Source organism: Lepisosteus oculatus, chromosome 23, assembly GCF_040954835.1.
Source record: "Lepisosteus oculatus isolate fLepOcu1 chromosome 23, fLepOcu1.hap2, whole genome shotgun sequence".
In the NCBI taxonomy this organism is placed as follows: Eukaryota; Metazoa; Chordata; class Actinopteri; order Semionotiformes; family Lepisosteidae; genus Lepisosteus; species Lepisosteus oculatus.
In genome coordinates this window covers 6,148,705-6,160,564 of record NC_090718.1, presented here as the reverse complement: position 1 = coordinate 6,160,564, position 11,860 = coordinate 6,148,705, and the positions used below count along the sequence as shown (strand labels likewise).

General features: G+C 46.3%; 1 protein-coding gene and 4 non-coding genes across 5 annotated transcripts; all 5 read left to right on the top strand.

The window, feature by feature from the left end:
* The first annotated feature begins 4,646 nt into the window (after positions 1-4,646).
* On the top strand, positions 4,647-10,766 carry LOC102687730 (heat shock cognate 71 kDa protein-like). Its single transcript, XM_069182813.1, has 9 exons — positions 4,647-4,845; positions 6,386-6,595; positions 6,946-7,151; positions 7,501-7,653; positions 8,128-8,683; positions 8,978-9,180; positions 9,446-9,644; positions 9,733-9,965; positions 10,361-10,766. The coding sequence occupies exons 2-9, from the start codon at positions 6,391-6,393 to the stop codon at positions 10,541-10,543; spliced, it is 1,938 nt and encodes a 645-aa protein (XP_069038914.1). The 5' UTR covers positions 4,647-4,845; positions 6,386-6,390; the 3' UTR covers positions 10,544-10,766.
* On the top strand, positions 6,759-6,855 carry LOC138224931 (small nucleolar RNA SNORD14). Its single transcript, XR_011183429.1, has one exon. It is a non-coding gene; the product is annotated as a small nucleolar RNA SNORD14 (small nucleolar RNA).
* On the top strand, positions 7,958-8,054 carry LOC138224927 (small nucleolar RNA SNORD14). The gene has a single exon (XR_011183425.1). It is a non-coding gene; the product is annotated as a small nucleolar RNA SNORD14 (small nucleolar RNA).
* Positions 8,804-8,900, top strand: LOC138224926 (small nucleolar RNA SNORD14). Its single transcript, XR_011183424.1, has one exon. It is a non-coding gene; the product is annotated as a small nucleolar RNA SNORD14 (small nucleolar RNA).
* On the top strand, positions 9,226-9,322 carry LOC138224925 (small nucleolar RNA SNORD14). Its single transcript, XR_011183423.1, has one exon. It is a non-coding gene; the product is annotated as a small nucleolar RNA SNORD14 (small nucleolar RNA).
* Positions 10,767-11,860: the final 1,094 nt, after the last annotated feature.

Below are 11,860 nucleotides of genomic sequence, written 5' to 3'. Positions count from 1 at the left end.
AGAGCCTGGCCTTAACATAACTGAGGAAAGAATAAGACAACAATACTTAATGTGCAGAATTTTTACTATTGACTTCCTCAAATGTATTCAGAGAAACAGGGAGGAGATGCTGAGCTTAATGGGACTTTCCATTGTAGAAAGTGTTGTTTCACCTTCCTCAAAAAAAAAAGTGGGAAAAGCCCGAGTCACACAGCGAAAACTGCAAGACAAGCAGGCACAACTCCAAAAGATGAGGACGGGCATAAACCACAAGAGAGTGTGGACATCCAGGTGACACAACGGGATTCACCAGACCAGTCCTCCACAAGCAGGGATGTGTCAGGCAAGTATCGAGGCAAACCACCTTCTGACAAAAAGTGTTACAAGTTCATAATCTAATTGATCTTGCATAATAAAATTCACTTTAACATGTCTAGTGCTTACAAATGCAGTCTCTATACATCCATTCTGAAATAGTTATTACCTGAACAAAATTAAATTGTTACTAATTCTAACAAGTCTTCTAGATACAATGTCCTTCAGAGTGCAAGGACATGCAAGTACAAGACATTAACAGATATTCATTCCCTCCGACCTGTTGGGTGGAGAAAAAAAAATCAACAGACAAAAATGGAAAATGACTGCATATCTTCAAATCAAGGGCTAGCAATCACAAGTGGCTGCCTCACCTCTGCCCCCTGATCACGGGAACACCTTGTGTAAAACAGTCAGCACAGTAATGTGCCCACACTGGAGTCCTGAAATTAAAATGTCACATTTCAGATTTGCTTGCAATCCTAACCCACTGCTATTAGTTTTGTTTCTGGAGGGACGGAGTGCAACAGCTGATGTCATTGTAAATGAAAGACTCAGTGAGGTGCAAATGAACAGCACAGCTAAAGTACAGATAACCTGGGTATCAGAAATTCAATAGACAGTAGACCAGAGCAGCCTACAGCTTTCGAGCATCAGCGTGGGAGCTCCATACTGGATTACATTAAAGCCAAGAGCTGAAAAGATTTAGGAGTAGACTTGTGTCTGGCCTCCTTTAATGGAAGAGGTATGCATTATATTGCTTCCCAACTCCAGTCCTGGGCACTGTCCTTCTTTTTGAACTAGGGAGGGACATTAGAGGCGAGTTTGTAACTGAACCTTTCATCGACAGGAAAGATGGAACAATGGAAAATGCGGATACCTGTGAACCTCTGCTGGAAATAAGGAGAAGCGTCACTTTTGTACAACGCGTTTGGTTCCAGAGGACAGGATGTTAGCTCATCACAAGGTAGACAAAGATTCTATCACACACACACTCACACCAGCGCCGGGTTTTTCAGAAGCCAGTTAACCTACCAGTATGTTTTTGAACTGTCAGAAGAAACCAGATTGCCTGGAGGAAACATAGAAGAACATACCAATCCCATGCAGATAGCACACTAGGTCCAGAATTGAACCCAGGGCTTGAGCATTGTGAGGCAGCAATATTAACAACCATGCCACCATGCTGTCTGCAGCTGTCTACAGCTACTTAAAGCAAAAAAAAAAGATAATTGTTTATTATTTATATTTTTTAATAGGAAAATTTAGAATGGACAATTTATTAAAAAATGTTTTGGGCAAAGGATCTTTAAACACATCCTGCCACGGATGGTCAAGTGCTTTACTGTTCAATCAGTGGAAATGGCATGCTGGCTCTACATCCCTGCAAATGCAAAGCCACACGTTTAAAAGGGTCTAATTTCCACCAGCGCTTACATGGCCTTTTGCAACCAAGGGCAGAGAAATATTGCGCCTCCAGAAAAGATTTGCTGTCGCTCCCCCTGGTGGCCCAAAGCGCACACACGCGGTTTAAAACTGCCAGCCCCTCATTTCCTCATTCCTCCTTGAGCACTTACCCAGAGGTGACTTCCAGTCTAGAAAGAGCTGGATGGGATCATTGGATCACTTGACTACAAACTACCACTGAGCTTGATGGACTAAATGGCCTCCTATTGTTTGTAGTTGTTCTTACGTTCTTATTAGGGTATATTAGAGCCGGAATCAGAAAGGAGGTTTCAAAATCCTCTGTTGTCCTTCAGCCTGCCCAAGAATCTTCTTTTTCCAGGCAAATGGCTTCTTTTGCCAGAGGCATCGGCTAAAAGAAGGGCGATACGGTTTCTGATTACAAAAGACTTTTATTACTAATGACTTATTTTTTACTCGAGTTAAAACACAGACAAATGGTCAATTACAGATCAGATTTCCGAATTTCACTTCTGAAATACAAATCAAACTTGGACACAGCCTGAAGCAGGTCAAAGACTCATATTTGCCCAAAATCAAAATGAGACCTCGAGGCTTGGAAGAAAACAGATTTAAGATGACTCTGGTGGCTTCCAGGTGTTGTCTATGGCCCCAGACAAAAACTCAGATGATGGAAAATAGACAAATATTTTGGGGGGCAAAAAAAGGGAAAAGGCTGGGCTTTTGCGGTGGGGGCTTCATTAGTCTGTACGGTTTAATACAGAAAGTATTAAACAGAAAGTATCCCGGAAGTTTAGGTACACACCTATGAAATATCAGATGAATAATCAAGTCACCTGAATACCCAGGTATTCTGTATCCTTCTGTTTTCTGGCAGAGCTATCCAATACGCAGTTGCAGGATAGCTGGACCCTTTTCTGGCAAACAGCAGGCGCAAGGCAGGATATGCCCTGGTCACAGGCTGACCACAGGGCACACACACACCAGGGCCAGCTTTCCCAGGAGACAATTACCCTCCCAGAATGTCACTTGACTGCAAGAGGAAACCCCCGCGAACACGGGGAGAACATACAAACTCCACACAGATAGTGCCCCAGGAATCGAACCCAGGGCTCCAGGGCTACAGGTCTGCCAGGACCCTGCTGGGGATAGAACCAGCGATTGTTAAAAGCTCCCTTTTCACATTGAAAGTCAAGTACGCCAACTATAGAACTGTTCATATAACCGTCACACATACACTTGCAAGAAAACGTTTATGAACCCTTTGGATTTCTGCTCATACAAATCTGAATCCCGGGGGGCCTGGATTAGGGTTACTATGTCTCGTACAGTTGCAAGAAAAAGTTAATGGACCCTTTGGAGTTACCTGGATTTCTGCATTAATTACTCATAAAAATGTGATTTGATCTTCAACTATATAGTCACAATAATAGACAAACACAATCTGCTTAAACTAATGACACTCAAACAATTGTACTTCTTCTTGTCAGTATTGAACACATCGTTTAAACATTCACAGTCCAGGTTGGAAAAAGTATGTGAACCTCTAGGCTAATGACTTCTCCAAAAGCTAATTGCAGTCAGGTGTTCCAATCAATGTGATGAGATTGGAGGTGTGGGCTGGAGGTGCCCTGCCCTATAAAAAAGGCACACAAAGGTTGGGTTCTGACAGAGTCTGCTCTTTTCAAGAAAGGGGAGTGTTTATGTGAACTTTGGCCTTATCAAAAGGAATATCCGAGGACCTTAGAAGAATTGTAGAGATGCATAAAGCTGGAAAAGGCTACAAAAGCATTTCTGAAGTTTCTGGCTTCAACAGGAGGAAATTTGTGTTCTAGAATGGCCAGATCTGAGTCTAGACCTCAATCCAATTGAATTGTTGTGGCATGAGCTGAAGAGAGCTGTTTACTCAAGGAATCCTAAAAATATCAAGGAACTGAAATGGCTTTGTAAGGAGGAATGGTCTAGAATTCCTCCTAACTGTTGTGTAAGTCGTATCGGCAGCTACAGCTACAACAGCTGCATGTTTAAAGGTTATAGCTGCAAAAGGAGGTTCTACCAGTTACTAAATACAAGGGTTTACATACTTTTTCCAGCCTGGACTGTGAATGTTTTAATTGTTTAATATTGATAAGTACAATTGTGTCATTAGTTTAAGCAGATTGTTTCTCTATTATTGTGACTTGGTTGAAGATCAGACCACATTTTTATGAGTGATTAATGCAGAAATCCAGGTAACTCCAAAGGGGTTCACAAACTTTCTTGCAACTGTAATAGAAGATCTTTCGTTTAAAGACAATATACTTGAATTAATCATCCAGGTGGTTTTGGTTATGGGGTGTGTGACACTAGCTGGAAGGAACCCCAAAGCAAAGTTGCAGGGTTTTCTGCTAGTTACTTTTGTGTTATGTTTTTGGAGACACCAACTGATTAACCAGAATATTCTGAGATGGTAACTGTATATGATTACGTAAGACTAACTGATACCTCCACTCGCATTTCTTCATCAATGTTTTAGGAGCGCAGGGCTCAAACTGACACCTATCCGATTAACAAGAGATCAGGTACCCTGAGAGTGCCAGATCCCTCTTACTTTCCCCCAGTTTGGACTTCTCTAAATCTTTTAGAGATGAGTGGTTGAAACTTTCATTTTAACCCACGGATACCGAGAGTGACGTTTTAAGTCGGATGCACAGACAGGGAAGGTGGCTGCAGGCTAAAAACTTGTTTTCTAATACTGACCGGTGATCTAATTTAAAGAAAACCCGTGCGTCCCGGGTTTAGCCTTTTGCAACACGCATTTTAGGGGAGACATAGGAGACGGTCTCCAGGTGCCCGCACTGCATCTCCAGATCAGATATTGCTGAGGTCAAACCATTTTTTTTTCTTGCTCCAGCGAATAGCGGGCCGGGTGTTATTTCTCATGTCAGACGGTGCGGGCGACTGGGCCTGCGCTGGAGGAAGGCGCTCCTTCTCCTGCCGGCGAGGAGCCTGATTGGTGCACCCTGCGCCCGTAGATGCGGGCGGCGAGGTACTTAGCGAGACGCCGGTGTTGAAGTCGCTCTCAGTGTGCAGCTCAGGACGCAGGGTAGCAGCTCGGGAAGCGGTGCCAGACAGCAGCCCACGCAGGTAATTCTAATTCTGATCGTGCTCGTTCCGGGGGGGAACACCCTTCGTGATCTTTCCCAGTCCCGGATTTACTCTTTCCCATCAGACGATCGGTGAGATTTGGAGACCTATTTGGGGAGGCAATTGGTGCTAATTAATTAATTTTTATTTTATTTATTTTTTTTACCGTAACGGATGAGATGATCGGCCCAGCCGCAGTAACCTTTGTTCCAGTTGATGCAAACCCTGGACAAGCCAGGCGCTTAGGGACTTGGGGACAATGCCTCTACCCTGTGGTCCCTTTGCGGGGGTGGCGCGTCGTGCATAGTCCTTTTTTCGGGGGGAGGGTAAAATATTCGTGGTCGATGCTGCTGCTGATCTGTGTTATAAGGAGCAGTCGCTTCTCCCTGGCGATCACGCGGGACAGTGGGGTATCCCACAGCGCTCCTCAGAGAGGGTCACCCCCGTGCGCTTTCTCCTGGGGGGAGTTTTAGAAAAGGAAGAGTTAGAGTCGGCGTCCTGCGGCACCTTCCCCGCGTGTCCTTGGTGGGGGACACCGGGGATGAGCGCCGGTAATCGCATTATGTCTTTCTGCAGGTCCGCGGGCAGTCTGAGATGTGCAGTGTGCAGCCTTTTTTTTACACCGCCCTTAAAGAAGTCCCCCCCCCATTCTCTATCCTCCATCCCCCATCCCCGCACATGCGGTCTCGCACGTTACGCAGGCTTTCAGCCGGGCGGTGCGCAAAATGCGGCTGTTACAAAAAGCCGGTTACTAGTTAAAAGGTTTCGCTTCTTTTGTTAGCGAAAACCGTTTACCCGCTCTCAGTACCCCGTTGTACGAGTAATCATAAAAAGTATTATGCAATTTTTTTTTATAAACGCAATGGAGCTCGCAGGGGCTCATCTCGTCTCCAGGAGCCCTCGTGGGGTGCCGTGGGCTTCGTAACCCACGCAGTCATGATCGGCAAAAGAATTAGGAACACTAATCTTATTTGCGAGGTTCACTCTTTCTCTCAGGCTATAGCAGATTGCGAATCGGGATAACAGCTCTGTTCGGATACCTCCTCCTTCACCCGCTGGGGCGATCGCTCTTTTAATTCTAGCAAGGGGAGGGGGGATGCAGGGACGTGATCTGGTTTGGGTATACGCTCTTTGCAAGTCAGCGGGGAGACAATAACAGTAACCACAGGACTGGTTGGTAATGTGACCTTGTGTGACAACGAAGCCAGTTACATCATGCTTAATAATTTAAACCCATTGGTTGTACTTGTACCTTCGGAGTACTTCTTAAAGGGCTCAATACAAAGTATCGTGTTAAGAAATGTAAAATTGTGTATAATCATCATTCTAGGCTTTTAGCGGTTTGACTGGCCTGCAAAGGTAGGGGTATTATAAGCAGACTACATGGTTTCAGAGAGCTTTTGTTGGGTAGGAAAATGAATTCTAATGTATTCGTTGTCCACCAGGGGGAGGTCTAATGCTTCGACTTTTCTGAGCAAGTAGGCGGTATCGCCCCCTATCGGCAATGTGGTGAATGTAGCTCTGTGTTTTCTTGTCTCAGAAACCATGTCTAAAGGAACAGCAGTTGGAATCGATCTGGGCACAACCTACTCCTGTGTAGGTGTCTTCCAACATGGCAAAGTGGAGATCATTGCCAATGACCAGGGCAACAGGACCACACCCAGTTATGTTGCCTTCACCGACTCCGAGAGGCTGATCGGTGATGCAGCAAAGAACCAGGTTGCAATGAACCCCACGAACACTGTATTTGGTAAGTCATGATTTCCGTTCAGTCTTGTCCGATTGAAAGTGCAAAAAATGCACTTGGTCCCTGATAACAAATTAAAATAGCGTATTTCATTTCTTGGAAAAACTTCAGTTTGAGTGCAATGCATGCGACTTCCGAATTAGAAGTTGCACCTCTTCCTCGGTGTTCGCTGTGATGAAGTCTATTCCTAAGCCATTCGTAGTTTCCACCGGAGGTTGAGAGACCAAAGATGGCCCAAGTACCTTCCTTGGATGTCTGAGCGAGCACCTTTGTAGGTCTTTGTAGAGCAGAATTGTGTTTTTGTTTCTGGAAGTTGTTTTTTTCTGACTTTAATGTCACTTGATTTTTGACAGACGCTAAGCGCTTGATTGGCCGGAGGTTTGAGGATGCCGTGGTCCAGTCGGACATGAAGCACTGGCCATTCACTGTGATCAGCGACAATGGGCGTCCCAAGGTGGAGGTTGAATACAAAGGGGAGACCAAGAGCTTCTACCCTGAGGAAGTCTCCTCCATGGTGCTAACTAAGATGAAGGAAATTGCAGAGGCTTACCTTGGAAAAGTGAGACATCATCCATTTTCTAACTGCTTTATCCAGTACAGGTTTGCAGGGGAGCCCGAGCCTATCCCAGCAAGCAACAGGCACAAGGCAGGGTACACCCTTGACAGGACACCAGTCCATCGCAGGGCACAGGCACACAGCCACACACGCTTACACCAGGGCCAGTTTTCCTAGAAGCCAGTTATCCCAACAGCATGTCTTTGGGGTGTAAAAGGAAAACGTAGCACCTGGAGGAGTCCCAGGGGAACATGGGGAGACCATACAAACTCTGTGCAGAAAGTGACATAATTGGATGAAACATCTCTTCTCCACTTTGAATTAAAAATGTATTGCCTCTCTTTTTCCCCAGACTGTAACCAATGCTGTCATAACTGTGCCAGCGTACTTCAACGATTCCCAGCGCCAGGCTACAAAGGATTCTGGGACTATTGCTGGCCTCAATGTACTGCGAATCATCAACGAACCCACCGCTGCTGCTATTGCCTATGGCTTGGACAAGAAGGTAAGTGTTCACCCCATGGAGAGACATTCAAGGTGCAAACTTCACTGACCGCTCTTCCCCTGATTGCGGTTATTGCAGTTGCCTTCTCAAAAAGTTCAAATTGTCATGTGGAGTTTTCATTGGAAAAAACGATAATTCAATTTACTTATTCCTTTTTCTCAAAGTGACAAAAATATGCCTTAATGTGCACTACAAGTAAATAGAAAATGAAGTTATTAAGCCTATAATAATTATTTGAGACCACAGGCTGACATATGTAAGAAGTTATAAAAAGAGGCTTTCTCATTCCCCCTCACAAAGATGTTCGCTGTGATGAAGTCTATTCCTAAGCCATTCGTAGTTTCCACCAGAGGTTGAGAGACCAAAGATGGCCCAAGTACCTTCCTTGGATGTCTGAGCGAACACTGATCTGAAAATCCCGTCTTGAAATGCTGCCCTTGAACTGCAAGTATAAAGTCTTCTGGTTTTTCTTAGGTTGGAGCAGAGAGAAATGTCCTCATCTTTGATCTTGGTGGAGGCACCTTCGACGTCTCCATCCTGACCATTGAGGACGGGATCTTTGAAGTGAAGTCTACTGCCGGAGACACCCATCTGGGTGGAGAAGACTTCGACAACCGCATGGTCAACCATTTCATCGCCGAGTTCAAGCGCAAGTACAAGAAGGACATCAGCGACAACAAGAGAGCTGTCCGGCGTCTCCGCACCGCTTGCGAAAGAGCCAAGCGCACCCTGTCTTCCAGCACCCAGGCCAGTATCGAGATCGACTCCCTCTACGAGGGCATCGACTTCTACACCTCCATCACCCGGGCCCGTTTTGAGGAGCTGAACGCCGACCTGTTCCGCGGCACCCTGGACCCGGTGGAGAAGTCCCTCCGCGACGCCAAGCTGGACAAGGCCCAGATCCACGACATCGTGCTGGTGGGCGGCTCCACCCGCATTCCTAAGATCCAGAAGCTGCTGCAGGACTTCTTCAACGGCAAGGAGCTCAACAAGAGCATCAACCCTGACGAGGCTGTTGCTTATGGCGCAGGTAATAAAAATAGAAACCCGACTAGTGTTTGTAATTGTAGCTCCTTGGTAGGGTTGTTTTAAACTTTACATGAAGCACTGTTGGTTTGGGTTTTCGGTTGTCATCGATTGCAAATGGATCTCGCTGTGATGAAGTCTATTCCTAAGCCATTCGTAGTTTCCACCAGAGGTTGAGAGACCAAAGATGGCCCAAGTACCTTCCTTGGATGTCTGAGCGAGCGCAGAGTAATGCGTCGGCCTCTCTGGTGAAAGCTTGCCCGGTTAATAACGACCTACTTTGTGTCCTCCTGTACAGCTGTCCAGGCTGCCATCCTGTCTGGGGACAAGTCTGAGAACGTGCAAGACCTGCTGCTGCTGGACGTCACCCCTCTGTCTCTGGGTATCGAGACTGCTGGTGGGGTCATGACTGTCCTGATCAAGCGCAACACTACCATCCCCACCAAGCAGACGCAGACCTTCACCACCTATTCTGACAACCAACCAGGTGTGCTCATCCAGGTAAGGATACTGCAGCTTATGGGAGCCCTGTCATTGTTCCATTGTTCGCTGTGATGAAGTCTATTCCTAAGCCATTCGTAGTTTCCACCAGAGGTTGAGAGACCAAAGATGGCCCAAGTACCTTCCTTGGATGTCTGAGCGAACCCTCTTTACAATTACTTGGAGCCGCCTATGAGCTCCCCCTCCCTATATATTTCCTGGAGTCTACCTTGCTTAGATTGTTTTTGACTGAATGTAGTAACATTGGTACTGGATGTCTTGACAGGTATATGAAGGTGAGAGAGCGATGACCAAGGACAACAACTTGCTGGGCAAGTTTGAACTGACCGGCATCCCTCCAGCTCCCCGTGGTGTTCCTCAGATCGAGGTCACTTTTGACATCGATGCCAACGGCATTCTGAACGTCTCTGCGGTCGACAAGAGCACTGGCAAGGAGAACAAGATCACCATCACCAACGACAAAGGTACGCTTGGTTCAGTAGCCTGTAGCTCAGTGTGAGGCTGTCTGTGATGAAAGCAGTCTGGCTTCATGGGCTGTTTTTCTGGATGCAGGTCGTCTGAGCAAGGAGGATATTGAGCGCATGGTGCAGGAAGCCGAGAAGTACAAGGCTGAGGATGATGTGCAGCGCGACAAGGTTTCATCCAAGAACGCCCTGGAGTCCTATGCCTTCAACATGAAGTCCACCATTGAGGATGACAAACTGCAGGGCAAGATCAGTGATGAGGACAAGCAGAAGATCCTGGAGAAGTGCAATGAAGTCATCAGCTGGCTGGACAAGAACCAGGTATGGACTCCTCCTTGGAACTGAATCATTTTTATTGTAGCTTCTTAACTGGAACTCAACTGACCTGTACATGGGTCCTAGTTATTGGATTTAAAGGTGTATGTTGGGGATTCATGGGGTTCCCCTGGCAATAAGCCTTTATCTTGTGTTCGGTTGAACCTAGTGAAAGAGCAAGTTCACATATTGCTCAACACTGCAGCAAAACGTTCTAAAAGTTCTGCGTGGCTTTCCGATTAACTTTCCCTCATTTCTAAAACATGCTATTGCTATACCTTGTGGTCCGTTTAAAACAAAACTTGGAAACCTCTTAGTTCTTAATTTCTTCACCCCCCTCCCCGTTTCAAAAGTAGAATAAAGCCATTTGAACGGTGCGATAACTGTGACTTTTTTTCCAGACGGCCGAGAAGGAGGAGTACGAGCACCAGCAGCAGGAGCTGGAGAAGGTGTGCAACCCCATCATCACCAAGCTGTACCAGGGTGCCGGAGGCATGCCAGGGGGGTTCCCAGGGGCTGGGGCAGCTCCCTCTGGTGGCGGCGGCGGCGGCTCTTCAGGTCCCACCATAGAGGAGGTGGATTAATGTTAAGCGATCGATGTACTGTAACCCCAAGGACTCCGATTGCAAGCCAAGGCTGGTCATTGGCTGTCCACTATTCATACCGATGTAAGCTGCTATGATTGAATTGCTGAAGCACTAGAACCGCTGCACTGCAGCTGGCAGTGTGGTCAATGTAATGCTGAAACTAGTTCACACTGGCCATACGTTTTAAATCCTGGAAAATTAAACTTCTACCTGAAATCTACCATATCTGGGGTGCTTTTATTTCTCCTCGTCCTCCTTTATATTTTTCTGCATGCCTCTTTCATGGCCTCCTACCCCACCCTGTAACGCCCTCGTCTCAGGCTTGTCCTGCATAGGGTCTGATAGTGTCGGCTCAGGTGGGGGCAGGTGTCCGACAGATGTTTTTGGGAAGGATTAAATTGAGTTTAATTGGTCAAATTAATCAGTTTTCAGCTTTGTGTCATAGGACTAACTAGTGCTGTCGTGGGTTCTCTTACTTCAGTTTTTATTACTGGGACAAAGGTCATTTGTTGTAGCTAATGATTAGTTAAAGGGGCGAGGTTGGAGAATGTAGTAGTAGTGAGGGTTAATCACATTCAGCCTTGGGAGCAATGAGGAAATAACACTGCAGTGAAAAATGCAAGATAGTCCTTCAGGGCATTCCAAAGACCAGTTCATCGACATTACTGAACACTTTCCTCCTGGTGTCATGTGTCTTGAGCATGAGCCTATTGTCATATCAGCATCACAGAAATAAATCTACAGAAAAATGATCTACTAAACCTTTATTAAAGCCCTACAGGTGAAATTGTGGAGACTGTGAGCACTTGAGGACTGCTGTGAGACAGGTTAGACACACGAGTCTGCCTCTCAGACACCACAGTACGAGAGTGGGGAGACTGGTTCGTTTCAAACCATCGGAGAAACAATAACGAAATAAATATTCAGGTAATGAGAGTGAGACAACGTCCTCGGCTCCCTTCAGACTATAACGATGCTCAAGCACCCTGAGCACCCAGGTAAATCACAAAGCAGCAATATTTACATCCTTTTTCTATCTGGTTTGTTCAGTGAGGGTCACGGGAGGGAGCCGCAGCCTATCTCGGCAAACAGGAGCCTGCAGAAGGCATTCATCGCAGGGGCATACACAAGCACTTCTTCACTCACACCACACCCCAGTTCACCTACCAGAATGTCTTCAGTCTGGGAGGAAACCCATGCAAACATGGAGAACATGCTAACTTCCCACAGACGGCACTCTAGGAAGTGGACCCCGGACACCAGTGCTGCAAGGCAGCAATTATAATTCCGCTGTGCCGCCCATCTTCGTAACAT